This window comes from Aulonocara sp. 'chitande type north' Nkhata Bay, linkage group LG9 (genome assembly GCF_057382095.1).
Source record: "Aulonocara sp. 'chitande type north' Nkhata Bay isolate Kocher_YH1m ecotype deep benthic linkage group LG9, A_spYH_male_GT1.1, whole genome shotgun sequence".
NCBI lineage: Eukaryota > Metazoa > Chordata > Actinopteri > Cichliformes > Cichlidae > Aulonocara > Aulonocara sp. 'chitande type north' Nkhata Bay.
In genome coordinates this window covers 7,629,185-7,645,127 of record NC_141352.1, presented here as the reverse complement: position 1 = coordinate 7,645,127, position 15,943 = coordinate 7,629,185, and the positions used below count along the sequence as shown (strand labels likewise).

Genomic DNA, 15,943 nt, shown 5'->3' with positions numbered 1-15,943 from the left:
TTTAACAAGTACTACTTCTGATGGGATCACACATTAGTGTGTCACACAAATACTGATAACAGTGCAAATGTTTGCAATATAAGAAATGTAAACATCTATGTTTAGTGAGCTTTGCAGTGTTGCTCTGTGGTGCAGCTACACTGTAGCAAAGTTTACACACTGTGTCTACTTGATCCACGTCTGACTGAACCCATAATGTTTCCACACCACTGAAGGTTTTTACCTCTTTTCAACCAACGGCAGTCACTCTCCTCTCCAAATAACTTCTGCTGAGCTTTCCGAGCTTCCCTCGGGTCCTCTTATTGTTGTGACACGTGTTCGAAATTCAGAGAGGTGCGCTCGATTTGCCACACGGAGCAGCGCGAGAGTAAAGCACGAGGGAGGGGCTAATAATTGGCTCAGTCATTTTTAATGATCCTTGAAAGCCCAGATCGTAATCGTGATTAAAATTCGATTAATTGAGCAGCCCTAGTCAGAGTGTTACTGTGTGTGAAGTCATTTCCTGTCTCTCTCTCAGGCAGCAGTGTGTGGCCACCGAGGAGAGCCCGCAGGTCTTCTTCTGCTGCTGTGAAGGAAACCTCTGCAACGAGCGCTTCACCCACCTGCCGGACATCACCGTGCCACGTGAGTGCCATCTGATTGGTCCGTTAGCACGTGTCACACGTGTCTTCTCCTCGTATCATTGTTTGTGCTTCATGAGGTCGTGACTTCAACAGGTGGTGTCATGGGTGCCTCCTCCATCTTTTATGTACAGTCTTGATATACTGAAACCCGTCGGCAGGTTTCCTCGCACCAGACTGTCAGGGGCGTTTCCAAAGTTACCATGGTAACCCAGCGCCAATAAAGTCCTTTTAAATGTAAATGCAGTCTTTCTGTGTGTGTCAGTGATCAAGGCCCCGCCCCACAGCGTGGGTGTGTTAAACGTGATGATTTACTGCCTGCTGCCCGTCACCATGCTGTCTGTCGCTCTGCTCACCACCGTCTGGATGTACCAACACCGCAAACCTCCGTATGGACACGTGGACATTGCCGAGGTGAGCCTCAAACACTCACGCTTACCTTTTGATGAAACGAGTAGAAGTACTCGGTTACTTTGACCTGCAGACCGGAGCTGATGACGTCAGTTTGACTCTGCAATGCTGAGACGGCTCCATCTGCTGGTGGTCTGCAGGCACTGCAGCAGGAAACATCTCAAACGAGGGTTTGTCACCACATCGTGGTTCCTCATATTGAACTGTAAAACACGGCCAATCGGTCTGATAGGGCGAGAGGCGGGATTCACCTGAACAGGTGGCCCGTGTATTGACAGCACTCTCACCTGTGGTTCAGTTTTTATTCATACAGCACCAAATCACAACAGCAGTCGCCTCGAGGCGCTTTATATTGTACAGTAGATCGCACAATAATAGATACAGAGAAAAACCCAACAATCACATGACCCCCTATGAACAAGCACTTTGGTGACGGTGGGAAGGAAAAACTCCCTTTTAACAGGAAGAAACCTCCAGCAGAACCAGGCTCAGGGAGGGGCGGGGCCATCTGCTGCTGGTTAGGGTGAGAGAAGGAAGACAGGACAAAGACATGCTGTGGAAGAGAGACAGAGGTTAATAACAGATATGATTCAATGCAGAGAGGTCTGTTAACACATAGTGAGTGAAGAAGAAACACCCAGTGCATCATGGGAATCCCCCAGCAGCCTACACCTACTGCAGCATAACTAAGGGAGGATTCAGGGGTCACATTAATTCTGACATGGGAGGGGCTTCTGTCATGTTGCTGTCTATAAATGTGTCACATTGATGCCCTCCCCCACTCTCCTTTCCTCTCCTCCAGGATCCTGGTCCACCTCCTGCCTCCCCCCTGCTGGGGCTGAAGCCTCTGCAGCTGCTGGAGGTGAAAGCCAGGGGGCGCTTCGGCTGCGTCTGGAAGGCTCAGATGATGAACGAACACATGGCCGTGAAGATCTTCCCCATGCAGGTACCGGTGTTTGCTCCGAGCATCAGGGCAGCCGTCCTGACTCCCAACCCTTCCTCACCTCCTCCTCCTTGCAGAATAAGGACTCCTGGGAGACCGAGAGGGACGTGTTCATGACGCCGGGCATGAGGCACAAGAACATCCTGAGGTTCATCGCCGCAGAGAAACGAGGGAGCCACCCCGAGGCCGAGCTGTGGCTCATCACAGAGTTCCACGAGAGGGTGAGGAAGGGGGGCCGAGGGGGGGTCAGAAACTCCCGGGGGTGTGGGGTCGATCTCCTGATGTTTGTCTCTGCAGGGCTCGCTGTCGGGCTTCCTGAAGGGAAACATGATCAGCTGGTCCGAGCTGTGCCACATAGCCGAGACGACGGCGCGCGGCCTGGCGTACCTCCACGAAGACGTCCCCCAACTGAAGGGAGAGGGTCCCAAACCGGCCATCGCCCACAGGTCTGCCCACAAACCCCCACACCTACAGATCAGACAGGAAACCCTAGTCTGCAGTGACGAGCTGCTGCCACACGGTGGAGCTGTGAGTCAGCGTTAGAGGACGTCACAGTTCACGCTGCTCGTTTTTACTTCAGAATCTCAGAGATCGCTTATGTTCACGTGCTCAACGCGCAGCAGCTGCTCACACGCTGCTAACACACTGCTCGAATACTGCTAACACGCTGCTCACACGCTGCTTGAATGCTGCTAACACGCTGTTCACACACTGCTAACACGCTGTTCACACACTGCTAACACGCTGCTCACACGCTGCTTGAATGCTGCTAACACGCTGCTCGAATGCTGCTAACACGCTGTTCACACACTGCTAACACGCTGCTCACACGCTACTAACACGCTGCTCGACATGCTGCTAACACGCTGCTCACATGCTGCTAACATGCTGTTCACACACTGCTAACACGCTGCTCGAATGCTGCTCACACGCTGCGCACACACTACTAACACGCTGCTCACATGCTGCTAACACGCTGTTCACACACTGCTAACACGCTGCTCGAATGCTGCTCACACACTACTAACACGCTGCTCGAATGCTGCTAACACGCTGCTCACATGCTGCTAACACGCTGTTCACACACTGCTAACACGCTGTTCACACACTGCTAACACGCTGCTCACACGCTACTAACATGCTGCTCGAATGCTGCTAACACGCTGTTCACACACTGCTAACACGCTGCTAACACGCTGCTCGAATGCTGCTCACACGCTGCTCACACGCTGCTCACACGCTGCTCACACGCTGCTAACACGCTGTTCACACGCTGCTAACACGCTGCTCGAATGCTGCTCACACGCTGCTAACACGCTGCTCGAATGCTGCTAACACGCTGCTCACACGCTGCTAACACGCTGCTCGAATGCTGCTCACACGCTGCTAACACGCTGCTCGAATGCTGCTCACACGCTGCTCACACGCTGCTAACACGCTGCTCGAATGCCGCTAACACGCTGCTCACACGCCGCTAACACGCTGTTCACACGCTGCTTACACGCTGCTCACACGCTGCTCTGCTGCTTTCAGCTCCACAGTGAACACATACAGAGACTCACAGTATCAGCATGCAGCAGCAGGTTAGCAGGAAGTGTAGAGCTCAGTGTGTGCTGGGGCTGAATCACAACCTGCACGGCTAGATGAAAGCTACTACATGTACTACTACATGCATATAGTAGTACATGTTGACACCACAGAAATCAGAGTGCTGTAGGCAGCAGCTAAAAGCATCATGGGAGCTGTAGTTGAATAACACAGTAGATCGATGAGGAGCAGGACTGTGGGCGGGGTCAGACAGGTAACGGCGGCCACATTTGATCGTGTCTCACTCTCTCAGGGATTTGAAGAGTAAGAACATCATGCTGCGCTCGGACCTCACGGCGGTGATCGGAGACTTCGGCCTCGCCGTTTGCTTCGAGCCAGGGAAACCGCCGGGAGAGACGCACGGACAGGTAAGCTGGTCTGACCGCAGGCGGCCGAGGAGACGAGCGTCGCTGCGTCGCTCACGCTCACTCTTGTGTGTGTCTGTGTGTGCAGGTGGGCACCAGGCGCTACATGGCCCCCGAGGTCTTAGAAGGAGCCATCAACTTCCAGAGAGACGCCTTCCTCCGGATCGACATGTACGCCATGGGCCTGGTGCTGTGGGAGCTGGTGTCCCGCTGCAAGGCTGCAGACGGTAACACACACACACACTCGAACCACACCTTAACAGCACAGCGAGGGTTTACCTGACGTCTCAGGAGCGGATGTTGGTTCCGCCCATCTTTAATATGTGGTGTGTTCAGGTCCGGTGGATGAGTACATGCTGCCGTTCGAGGAGGAGGTTGGTCAGCATCCATCACTGGAGGACCTGCAGGAAGTCGTGGTCCACAAGAAGATGAGACCAACCATCAGAGAGCCGTGGCTCAAACACAGCGTGAGTCTGAACCTCAGTCCATGAAACATCAGGGGGCCAGATCTGGATCCCTGAGGGACACCTTCTATCATCAGCCCCTTTATTTTCAGGTGTTTTGTACTGTAAGACTGAGCAGTATTAGAGGGAAACGTTTCCCTGTGGAGGTAAAAGACTTGCTTGTCTTAGAAGTTGTATTTAAGCAGAGATGTGTTCGTGTATATGTAAATATAAAGAATGGTATCATCAGTGTAAAAGTGTCCTGTGCTGAGCTGTGGGGTTTTCGTGTAAACATGAGTGGGCCTAGCATGGATCCCTGAGGGACGCCTTCTATAAATCATGTGGACCTGCAGGTGTCTGGAGGTGTTTTCAGGTAAAGACGCCACAGTTATGTGACAGAGCTGATCCACAGCAGGGCTGTTGTGTGTGCACGTTTATGCTGATGATGCCATCCTTTACAACAGCGCCCTGTGTTTGACGAAGGCCTTTTCTCGATCGCAGTGCTTCCTTCGCTAACCCCGCCTCCCCCATGTGCTGCTCTCTGCAGGGTCTAGCTCAGATCTGTGAGTCAGTCGAGGAGTGCTGGGATCACGACGCCGAGGCTCGCCTGTCGGCCGGCTGCGTGGAGGAGAGAATCGCCCAGATCCGCCGCCTCACCGCCACCATCGCCCCACCTACCTCCGAAAACAACACCCTGCTGGGTTCCTCTGTCGCACCTGTTCCCATGGTAACTAACGTGGACCTGCCGCCCAAAGACTCCAGTATATGAGTCTATGAAAGAAACGAGGTGCACACACCACGCCATCGCTCCGCAGTGGAATTTCGGGCGTGAGAGCAGCTGCTATTTTACTCTCTGGACTTCTTTTGGACTCTTTGTGATTCCCTCTCGTCCGTTGGGACGGAGTACCAGCACACCTCGTTGTTCCTAAGTTTTCCTCTCAGTGGGACTCATTCGTGTCTTTTTAACCAGGCGTGTGTTTTATGAGAAAACGCGTTCAGGGTCCGACTCAGTGAATGCTTCGATCTCCAGGTACCTCAGCGACCCTTTTTATTCGCTCATTTTTTACCGTTTTCTTCGCTCATTCCTGCCTCTGCGGTCTTCTACTCACATCTGGATCATATCTACCCACCTGACAACAGCGTCACCTAGCAACCACCTGTCACCAGGCGACTACAATGCTGCAAAACCCACAGAGGAGCCCGAGACTGTTACACAGCAAACACACATCCACAGCGACCGCTTTACTACTTTACCTGGACTTTAGTTTTTATCGGTCTCCTGCGACAACACGTCGCTGTTCGCATCTTTAAATCCAACGGACGGAAACAGGAAGTGATGTCAGACGGAAAAAGGCGAAATGGGCCTGTTTGTTTCCAGTGTGGCGGTTTCCGTTCTCCCGTGTTTTGTGTCTCAGTCTTCTCGCCTGGGGGTGAAGGCAGAGAGACTGTGATTGGTTGGCCTCACATTGCAGAGGTGTGATTGGCTGACTGCGCTCAACCACAGCATTTTGGTTGGTTTGGAAATAATTTCTCAGGTAATCAAACCAACAGGTGAATGATGCATGCATTCAGGTGTGTGTGTGTGTCTGTGTGTGTGTGTGTGTGTGTGTCTGTGTGTCTGTGTGTGTGTCTGTGTGTCTGTGAGCGTGTGTGTGTGTGTGTCTGTGAGCCTGTGTGTGTGTGTGTCTGTGAGCGTGTGTGTGTGTGTGTGTCTGTGTGTGTGTGTGTGTCTGTGAGCCTGTGTGTGTGTGTCTGTGTGTGTGTCTGTGAGCCTGTGTGTGTGTGTGTCTGTGTGTGTGTGTGTGTGTCTGTGAGCGTGTGTGTGTAAACAGTCACATGGTGTGACAGGTTTGAGTTTACACCTATTTCCTGCCTGTGTTACCTGAAAGACCGGTGACCTTTGACCTTCAGCAGCGCCACCTTCAGGTTAAAGCCTTCAAACTGAGCGTCCGACGTGTGAGTGCTGCATGATTTATTCTACACGTGTGGAAGGAGGGCTTCTTCCTGTCCCTGCCTTTCACAATAAAAGCCCTGGACATGCACACTATGTGACTGAGATTTCATTTGTGAGGTCAAACAGCTGATTTCTGTTTATGAACGTCTCATGCCCCACTGACTCACATCCAGCTGTCCAGATCCACAGACTGATCCTAACAAGCTGCTGCAGAGGTCAAAGGTCGCCTGTGTCCTTCTAACGCCCCTGTTCTTCCCTTCTGTGATGCCATACATGTAACATGAATGTCTACGATGCTGCTGCTGACCCTGACGATGATGATGATGATGATGAATATATTTCTGTAGATTCTTTTTATTGTTAGTTTGATTTTAGTGACATTGACCACATGCAAATCTGTGTTTGTACAGAGTGTGTGTGTGTGTGTGTGAGGGGGGGGGGTTAATGATCAGCACTGATCAATGAGAGTGTCAGTAGAGACGACAGTAGAGACGACAGTAGAGCTCCTGAAGCACAGACCACCTCAACACAGCGGAAATACCTCAGACTTTTCTACGAGCTGGATTTTTACATTTTGATGTTTGTGATCTTTTATTGTTTACTTTGTGTTTTTGTTGTTTCCATTAAACCCGCGGAGCTGCCCGGCCGTCCGACTCACAGCTCGCTGCCATTTCACACCTGGACTTCCTCTCATCCTTCCTCCTCTCTCTTCAGGTTTCCTTCTTTCCTTTCCTCTACTACCTCCTTTCTGTTTCCTTCCTGACTCTTCGTCCACTCGCTGTTCTCTCCTTGCTGTAACAGGTCACATGGTTTAACGCCTCCTCGGGATCTGTTATTGTGATCGATTCAGTGACTCTAAAGTAAGGTGTAGTACTTCAGGCAGCGCTCCACCTGCAGTCTGACCTCCTTCAGGGCTAACCCCGCCTCAGTCACTGACTCCAGGTGTTTCAGGAACTGGTTACCTCATTAAAGTCTCACAGGTGGAAACGCTGTGCTGCGCCCGCTTGTTTGTGCTCAGCATGGTTAGCGACTCAGCTGCTGCACGGTGCTTTCATTCTTTTATTTTTCTGTCCTGAGAATTCATCTCTGTAAATAATTTAGGACGCTCGTTCGACCCGTCGGGCCGGGTAGTTTGGATCTCCAGCTGTTCCCCAGCAGCTGCCGCCTCCATGAGAACCGATGCAAGTTCCTGTGAGGCAGGACGGCGCATCAACGCTTCCAAAAATGCCCCAAAACCCTGAACTTCCTGTTGTCTGCTGACATCACCGGCTGTTCAGGGCCTCGGCCAGCTGATCTGACTCTACAGTACATGACTGCACACGGAAACACCTGGCCAGGTTATTTCATCAGAGTTAGCTTGTGCTGCTAGCACTGACCTGGCTAACACCTCCCTCAGAGCTGTGAGGGAGGTTCTGGTCTCCGAGTCCTTGGAGCTCGATGCTAAAGAGAGCGAGTCACGTGACTCCTTCCTCCAGCTTGTCCTGAGCAGGTGTGTGAAGATGGCCGCCTCCTTTTTGGTATTTTGGCCTGTGCCAAAGAAACGGCCGAGGTCAGAGACACGAGTTCCCTCACAGTCCTCTGTCTCTGCCATCGAAGTTTTTAAATAGTGACGAGCAGAAAGGAGTTCTGGGTGTTTATCCTCAGGACAGCCCTGTGAGTGTAGGACTGAACGCTCGCTGTGCTGACTGTGACGGCGAGCAGAGCTGTGATCCCAGCGAATCTTCGTTTAAACATGACTAAGGCGGGAAAAGAGCAGAGCTGCTAACGAATCGATCAGACACGCCGTGAACGAGCGAGGTACTGTCACTGGTCTTGGGACCCGCCCCCTCTGTCGACTTTGCTGCCAATCGACGGGCGCATTACTTATACGTCTGATTTTTTTCTGGGGGGGGAGGGGGTGATCGTCATGGCAACAGTGACCCGTACTCAGGGTAAGCTAGCCCTGCTTTACATGGCAGTTAGGATTAGGAAAGCTAGCTGTGCGTTATCAGGCTGTTGACCTGCACAGCAAACCGCCTCGCCGTGTCAGCTGTGATCTGATTGGCTAACAGCTCTGCTGCCACTTTACGCTGAAGTAAAACAGCCGACCCAGAATGCACGGTTCCAAATGTTATAACATCTGGAGCTGCAGCTGGAGTCCTACACTCACTGAAAGTCATGAGCACCGTTCACTTCCTGTGGCATGGGCCGACAGAGGCGGTCAGCTCCACCTACGCCATCTGCTCCACCTGTGGGAGGAGCGAGCTGTGAGTCTCTAAACAGGAAGAGAAGCGACTGATCTTCATCGGCGTGACTGTAGGAGGAGCAGTTTAACATGTATAAATACACGTGTACATACATATATGAACAGGAAGGAGGAAGTGACATCTAACAAAATAAAAGCCTCTTCCTGGTTCCGGTCCTTCCTTCAGTAGAGGCGACTGATGGAGGTTCCTGGTTTTACTGTGGTGCTTTATAAAGAGAACCTCCACCTGCTCCGTCTGCCTGGAGACTGACAGGAAATGACCTGTGTGTGTGTGTGTGTGTGTGTGTGTGTGTGTGTGTGTGTGTGTGTGTGTGTGTGTGTGTGTGTGTGTGTGTGTGTGTGTCGTCGCTGTATGAATGTATCTGAGCCGGTGACTCTGAGGCTCACACTCCAATAAACTGTAGAAAATGAAACTTTTTGTAAATGAAACAATAAAAATGTGACAGTATTTTAAACAGACTGCTGGATTTCTTTACCATAAGGTGGAGCAGGAAGAAGAGCATGGGTGGTGTTTGGTCAGGGGTGTCAAACATAAGGTCCGGGGGCCAGAACTGGCCCTGTGGACACTCGAACGGTTGGAAGAAGTAAAGGAGGGTGGAGATTATCATACGTATGTAGTCTACGCTACACCTGTTAGAGAAACAGTGAAAGGTCATTTAGTATAGATGGAAAGTTTTTTGCAGTAAAAACAAGTAAAACAAAATGTTTTTTTAGTTTTATTCAGTTCAATTCAGCTTTATTTATATGCCAAATCACAACAACAGTCGCCTCAAGGTGCTTAATATTGTACAGTAGATCGTACAATAATACATACAGAGAAAAACCCAACCAATCATATGACCCCCTATGAGCAAGCACTTTGGCAACAGTGGGAAGGAAAAACTCCCTTTTAATTGTGATTGGTGAGAGAAGGAAGACAGGATAAAGACAAGCTGTGGAAGAGAGCATATTTGTGTAATATGTGTAATGTATGACACATATTACACCTGTAACACCTACAGCATGTTCTAATCGCTCTAATAGGATATTATGGTCGACAGTATCGAACGCTGCACTGAGGTCTAGCAGGACAAGCACAGAGATGAGCCCACTGTCAGAGGCCATAAGAAGATCATTTGTAACCTTCACTAAAGCTGTTTCTGTGCTGTGATGAGCTCTGAAACCTGACTGAAACTCTTCAAATAAGCCAAAGGAGCTTGGAAAGAAAAGCGTCTGGACTTCTTTAAGTTGCTTGAAGACGTTTCACCTCTCATCTGAGAAGCTTCTTCAGTTCTAAGGTCAAATGGTGGAGAGTCCCAGATATAAACCTAGTGGGAGTTTCCCCCCACAGAGGGACAAAAGGACCCCCTGATGATCCTCTAATCGCCTGAGCCAAGGTGGGAAACTGGGTGTGGGTCCCAATCAGCCAGAGTTTTGGGTGAGCTCATTGTGAAACCTGGCCCCACCTTATCATGCGAATTCCTGAGGTCAGATGGCCCAGGATGTGAGTGGGCGTTAAGGCGTCTGGGAAGGATCTCAAAACTGGATTATAGATGGCAGAGAGTTGGTGTCGTAAACCCCGCCTCTGTTCAAAGATGGTTGCTCACAGTGGACATAGATGCTTCTTTCACTCCTCTTTCAAACCATCTGTCCTCTCTGTCCAAAATGTGAACATTGGCATCCTCAAAGAGTGACCTTTATCCTTAAGATGCAGACGGACTGCTGAGTCTTGTCCTGTGGAGGTGGCTCTTCTGTGTTGTGCCATGCGCTTGTGAAGTGGTTGTTTGGTCTCTCCAATGTAGAGGTCTGAGCATTCCTCGCTGCACTGTACAGCATACACCACATTGTTAAGTCTGTGTTTTGGCGTTTTGTCTTTCAGGTGAACCAGTTTGTGTCTGAGTGTGTTGCTGGGTCTGAAATGCACCGGGATGTCATGCTTGGAGAAAACTCTCCTGAGTTTCTCTGATACACCGGCTACATAGGGGATGACAATGTTGTTGCGTCTGTCCTTCTTATCCTCCCTCGCTGGTGTCTGGTCTTCTTTTCTGTGCCTCTTTGCTGACTTTAAGAACGCCCATTTAGGATAGCCGCACGTTTTGAGTGCTTCCTTTACATGTGTGTGTTCCTTCTTTTTTTCCTTCAGGCTTAGAGGGAACATGTTCTGCCCGGTGGTGTAGGGTCCTGATTACTCCAAGTTTGTGTTCCAGAGGGTGATGGGAGTCAAAGAGGAGGTACTGGTCCGTGTGTGTGGGCTTCCCGTAAACTTCGATGTTGAGTTTGCCGTTCTCTTCAATGTCCACAGCGCAGTCCAGGAAAGGCAGACAGTCGTCCTTTGTGTCTTCCCTGGTGAACTTGATGTTTTTATCCACAGCGTTAATGTGCGCAGTGAAGGATTCCACTTCTTGTGTCTTGATTTTGACCCAGGTGTCGTCCACATATCTGTACCAGTGGCTGGGTACTCTTCCTTTGAAAGAGCCAAGAGCCTTCCTTTCCACTTCCTCCATGTAAAGGTTGCTACAATAGGTGACACGGGGGAGCCCATGGCACAGCCATGTTTTTGTCTGTAAAAGCCTTCGTTGTACTTGAAATATGTGGTGGTGAGGCAGAGGTCTAACAGTGTGCAGATCTGATCGGGTGTGAAGTTGGTCCTGTCCTCCAAGGAGCTGTCTTCTTGTAGTCGTTTTCTGACAGTCTCCACGGCCTCCGTGGTGCGTATGCAAGTGAAGAGAGAGACTACATCAAAGGACACCATGGTTTCATCTGGATCCAGGGTAAGTTTCTGGACCTTGTCGGTGAAGTCAGTGGAGTTCTTGATGTGGTGTGGGGTGTTCCCCACGAGAGGAGCAAGGATGGTAGCAAGGTGTTTAGCAATGAGTTTATGCTACTGACTATGGGTCTGAGTGGGACAGCTTCCTTGTGGATTTTAGGAAGTCTGTAAATGCAGGGTATGGCATCCCCTGGGTAAAGGCGGTGATATGTAAGGCGGTCAATGATTTTGTCCTTTTCAAAGTCTTGAAGGCAAGCTATAACTTTCTTTTTGTGGCTGCTTGTAGGGTCTCGCTTCTTCAAATAAGCCTCTGCAGATGATCTGTTAGCTGTTTGACAAGTACTCTTTCAAGGATGTTTGATATGAAAGGAAGGTTGGAGATTGGCCTATAATTAGCTAAGACTGCTGGGTGTAGAGATGCTTTTTGAGTAAAGGTTTAACTACAGCCAGCTTGAAGGCCCTGAGTACTCTGAGTACTTTCTCCCACACTGGAAACACTGGGATGATCACATTATTTGAACATTACCTAATAAGACTGATTCAGCACAGACAGTTCTGTTAAACTTTCCTAGCAGTCCTTCACAAACAGGGAACAGTCTGTCTATTCTCTCCATCTGTCAGCTGCTGCTGGCTCTTCCTCCTCCTCTTCCTCTGCTGAGTTTGTCCTGGTGGATCATCAGGGCTGCAAAGCCTCACAGATGATGTGCAGCAGTGGGTCCCTCAGTCTGTCCTCACTCTGGACACTTGCAGTCGTCACACATGGAAATCAAATGTGCGATAAGCTGCAGGATTCAAACACAAGTGTAACTTATAAACACATGTTCATACTTTTATTCCACAATCAGAGAGAAAGAAACAGAGAGAGAGTGCAGGACAGACAGACAGGTGACAGTCTCAGGTGTACACACTGCTACACAACAGCACCAGAGAAGCAGGATTTAGTGTTTGTGTTATTACAAAACAAGAAGAGTTCCCAATTATTAAACTTTATTAAGAAACAGTATACACAACATGTACACAACCAGAACAAAATGAACATATGCCAGGGGGTGTGATACAAAGAGTTACATACATTCAAATAATTTGTAATTACTACAAAGAGTAATAGTTTTCACAGCCTTTTTGTTAAGTGATCCACGAATCAATTTTATGTAACATAAAGCATCATTATAGTAATGTTTAAAACTAGCCTTTTTGTTACTGTATTTGCATTTGTGAAAATAAAATTTAGCTAAGATAACTAACAAGTTTATTATAAAGTAAACATCTTTTTTTTTGCCTTCGAAAGAAACAAAATACAACATTTTCCCGTTTCACAGTAAAGTCTTTGTAGAGATGTCCAGTTTCATCTTAGGTTGTGATTATAATATAGATAAGCTTCCAGAAAAGCTCTCGATGCTTCACAAACAAGTTCTATTAGCTTGGTCCCTTATATATAAACACAACTTTACACCCCATACGTATTCAATTTGGAATAATAGGAACATAGTGCATAAAAATAAATCATTATTTTTTTCTAGGTGGGTTGAGAAATGGATTGTTTTAGTGAATCAGCTGTTTGATCCTAATGGGCAGCTCATGTCCTATTCAGAATTCTTAAACACTTATAAATTTCCAGCCACACCCAAAGAATATGCCATATTATTTGATGCAATACCTACGGGTATTATAATGCTTTTTAAAGGTATTCAACCTTGCATATCATCTGTTTCTCTCCCCAACCCTTTAGATTCACACATAGGAAGAATCTGTCTAACAAACCGTAGTAAAAGTAATAAGAATATTCGTGCTTTGTTCCAGACAGAATCTCTAACTATCCCACATGTGGTCTCTTATTGGAATTCCTTTGTCAGTGACATTAACTGGAAAAGAGTATGGACAATTCCTAACAAGTATCTGGTGACGAATAAAGTGAAGGAAGTCTCATTTAAAATATTGCATAAATGTTATCCTGCTAATCATTACATGACGAAGTTCAAAAGGGACATAAATGTGAGCTGTGGATTTTGTGGAAGCCATCCTGAGACTGCAGCACCTCTTCTGGATCTGTTCATACGCTGGAACATTTTGGAAAGACTTCAGTAGATTCATTGCTGGACATCTCTATAAAGACTTTACTGTGAAACGGGAAAATGTTGTATTTTAACTTATTGTAAAAAGCCTAATTTTAAACATTACTATAATGATGTTTTATGTTACATAAAATTGATTCGTGGATCACTTAACAAAAAGGCTGTGAAAAATCTAATCAAATCAAATCAAATCACTTTTATTGTCACATCACATGTGCAGGTACATTGGTACAGCACATGTGAGTGAAATTCTTGTGTGCGAGCTTCACAAGCAACAGAGTTGTGCAAATACAACAACACAAACGAGCAAAATACAAGAATGGCTACATCTGAAACTAATAAATATATGTACAATATATAATAGTGTATGCATTTCTGGATGTGTATACTAAATATTTTTGTGTGTGTGTGTGTGTGTGTGTGTGTGTATGTGTGTGTGTGTGTACACACACATATTTTACAGATTGAATAGAGTAAACAATAAATAAAATATATAAAATATACAGAGTTGAATATGTGCAAAACAGTGGCATTACTGTACAGTATGGAGTGCATAATGTTGAAGTTCCAGTAGTGAAGCTGAGGTGTCTATGACGTGTTCAGCAGTCTGATGGCCTGGTGGAAGAAGCTGTCTCTCAGTCTGCTGGTTCGGGACCGGATGCTGCAGAACCTCCTTCCTGATGGAAGCAGTCTGAACAGTTTATGGCTGGGGTGACTGGAGTCCTTGATGATCCTCCCCGCTTTCCTCAGGCACCGCTTCCTGTAGATGTCTTGGAGGGAGGGAAGCTCACCTCCAATTATCCGTTCAGAGCACCGCACTACTCGCTGGAGAGCTTTGCAGTTGTAGGCGGTGCTGTTGCCATACCAGGTGGTGATGCATCCAGTGAGGATGCTCTCAATGGCACAGTGATAGAAGGTCCTGAGGATGCGGGGGCTCATGCCGAATCTTTTCAGTCTCCTGAGAAAGAAGAGCCGCTGCTGCGCCTTCTTCACTGTTTTGTTTGTGTGTACTGACCACGTAAGATCCTCAGCCAGATGTACTCCAAGGAACCGGAAGCTGCTCACTCTCTCCACAGCAGCGCCGTTGATGGTGATGGGGGTGTGTACTTCTCTGCACCTCCGGAAGTCCACTATCAACTCCTTTGTCTTTGCGACGTTGAGGGTGAGATGGTTGTCTTGACACCAGTGGGTCAGGGCGCAGGGCGAAAACTATTACTATTTGTAGTAATTACAAATTATTTGAATGTATGTAACTCTTTGTATCACACCCCCTGGCATATGTTAATTCTGTTCTGGTTGTGTACATGTTGTGTATACTGCTTCTTAATAAAGTTTAATAATTAAATTTTTAAAAAAAGCGTGGTCCGGTGCACGCTTAGTGGTCCCATATATCCCACAATTCATAGCGCGGCGGTGGGTGTGGATAAAAAAAAAGCATACAGACTGTCACTACCCGATCCGTACCGGAAACCCGATCGGTACCCCGCATGCGCAAATCTTACGTCACTTCCTCTCTTTGCCAACATTGCGACATTCAATATATTTGAATGATACGGTTAGCGCCCAGTTAGCTCCTAGCATTTCTCAACAGCTCTGCCTCCTTTTCGACTGCCCGGGACATTTAAACAATGGATAATCCGTATACAAAGAAATTCATGCTTTTCTCCTCAACAGAGAGCGTCCCCCGATTGAGCAGCAGCGCCGTAAAATAAGAAGAATGGCGCCTAATTACAGAGTTAATAATGCAGACTTTGTAATATCTCACGTGTAGATTCATCAGCCAGATGAAGTGTTTACTGACAATTGACAGTGATGGCGCACATCATCATCACTATTCCAACAATCCTCTCCTCACAGACAAGCATAAACACACTCGACTATCGCTAAATCAGATTTAACACACGTTTGTAATGACGATAATTCAGTTTATAATAGGGTTTATTCGCTCGGTCAGCAGGTGGCGGTATCCTCGTACACTGGGGAGTACACTGCCATTAAACGAACAGAAGAAGAAAACATCTGCACATGCGCAGTACGGATCGGGTAGACCCGATTTGTACGGTCAGACTTTACACATGCGCAGTAAGGATCGGAGAGTCCTGATCCGTGACTATCTTTTTATTTTTCGTTTTTGTCTACATTGTACTGAAATGCTTCATTATTGCAAACATTTTAAGATATACTTGTTATTCTTAACATCTTAACAGATACTCTGACCCATAACTATCGTAAAACGCTACGACCGGAAGTAGAAACCTTTCGCGCATGCGGGGTACTGATCGGGTTTCTGGTACGGATCGGGTAGTGACACAGACCCTGAATTGGGACACCCTTCGTCGTGTCGCTGTGACGTAATCGGTCTCCAAATGCGCACTACGAAGCGTGCGGTCCTAACAGAGAGAAGTCCTTTTGCACCAATTGGGAACTTTTAAAATTTGAAGCATGCAAATTCTTGAGAAGATACGGGAGTCAAATTGCTAAATTAAGGAAAGCGGAAGAACAGGAAGTAATAAGCAGAATTGCCTCTTATTACCAGAAGTCCCCAGAAGAAATATCA

General features: G+C 47.8%; 1 protein-coding gene across 1 annotated transcript in view; it reads left to right on the top strand.

Annotated features, from left to right (window-relative positions):
* Nucleotides 1–9,010, top strand: part of LOC147321528 (activin receptor type-2B-like) — a 29,014-nt gene extending 20,004 nt beyond the window's left edge. The window contains exons 3-11 of the mRNA XM_086305533.1: nt 518–624; nt 886–1,034; nt 1,834–1,977; nt 2,052–2,195; nt 2,272–2,420; nt 3,815–3,929; nt 4,015–4,153; nt 4,263–4,393; nt 4,917–9,010. Coding sequence (XP_086161659.1) covers nt 518–624; nt 886–1,034; nt 1,834–1,977; nt 2,052–2,195; nt 2,272–2,420; nt 3,815–3,929; nt 4,015–4,153; nt 4,263–4,393; nt 4,917–5,138 — 1,300 coding nt within the window. The 3' untranslated portion in view covers nt 5,139–9,010. The remainder of the gene's footprint in view (nt 1–517; nt 625–885; nt 1,035–1,833; nt 1,978–2,051; nt 2,196–2,271; nt 2,421–3,814; nt 3,930–4,014; nt 4,154–4,262; nt 4,394–4,916) is intronic.
* Nucleotides 9,011–15,943: the final 6,933 nt, after the last annotated feature.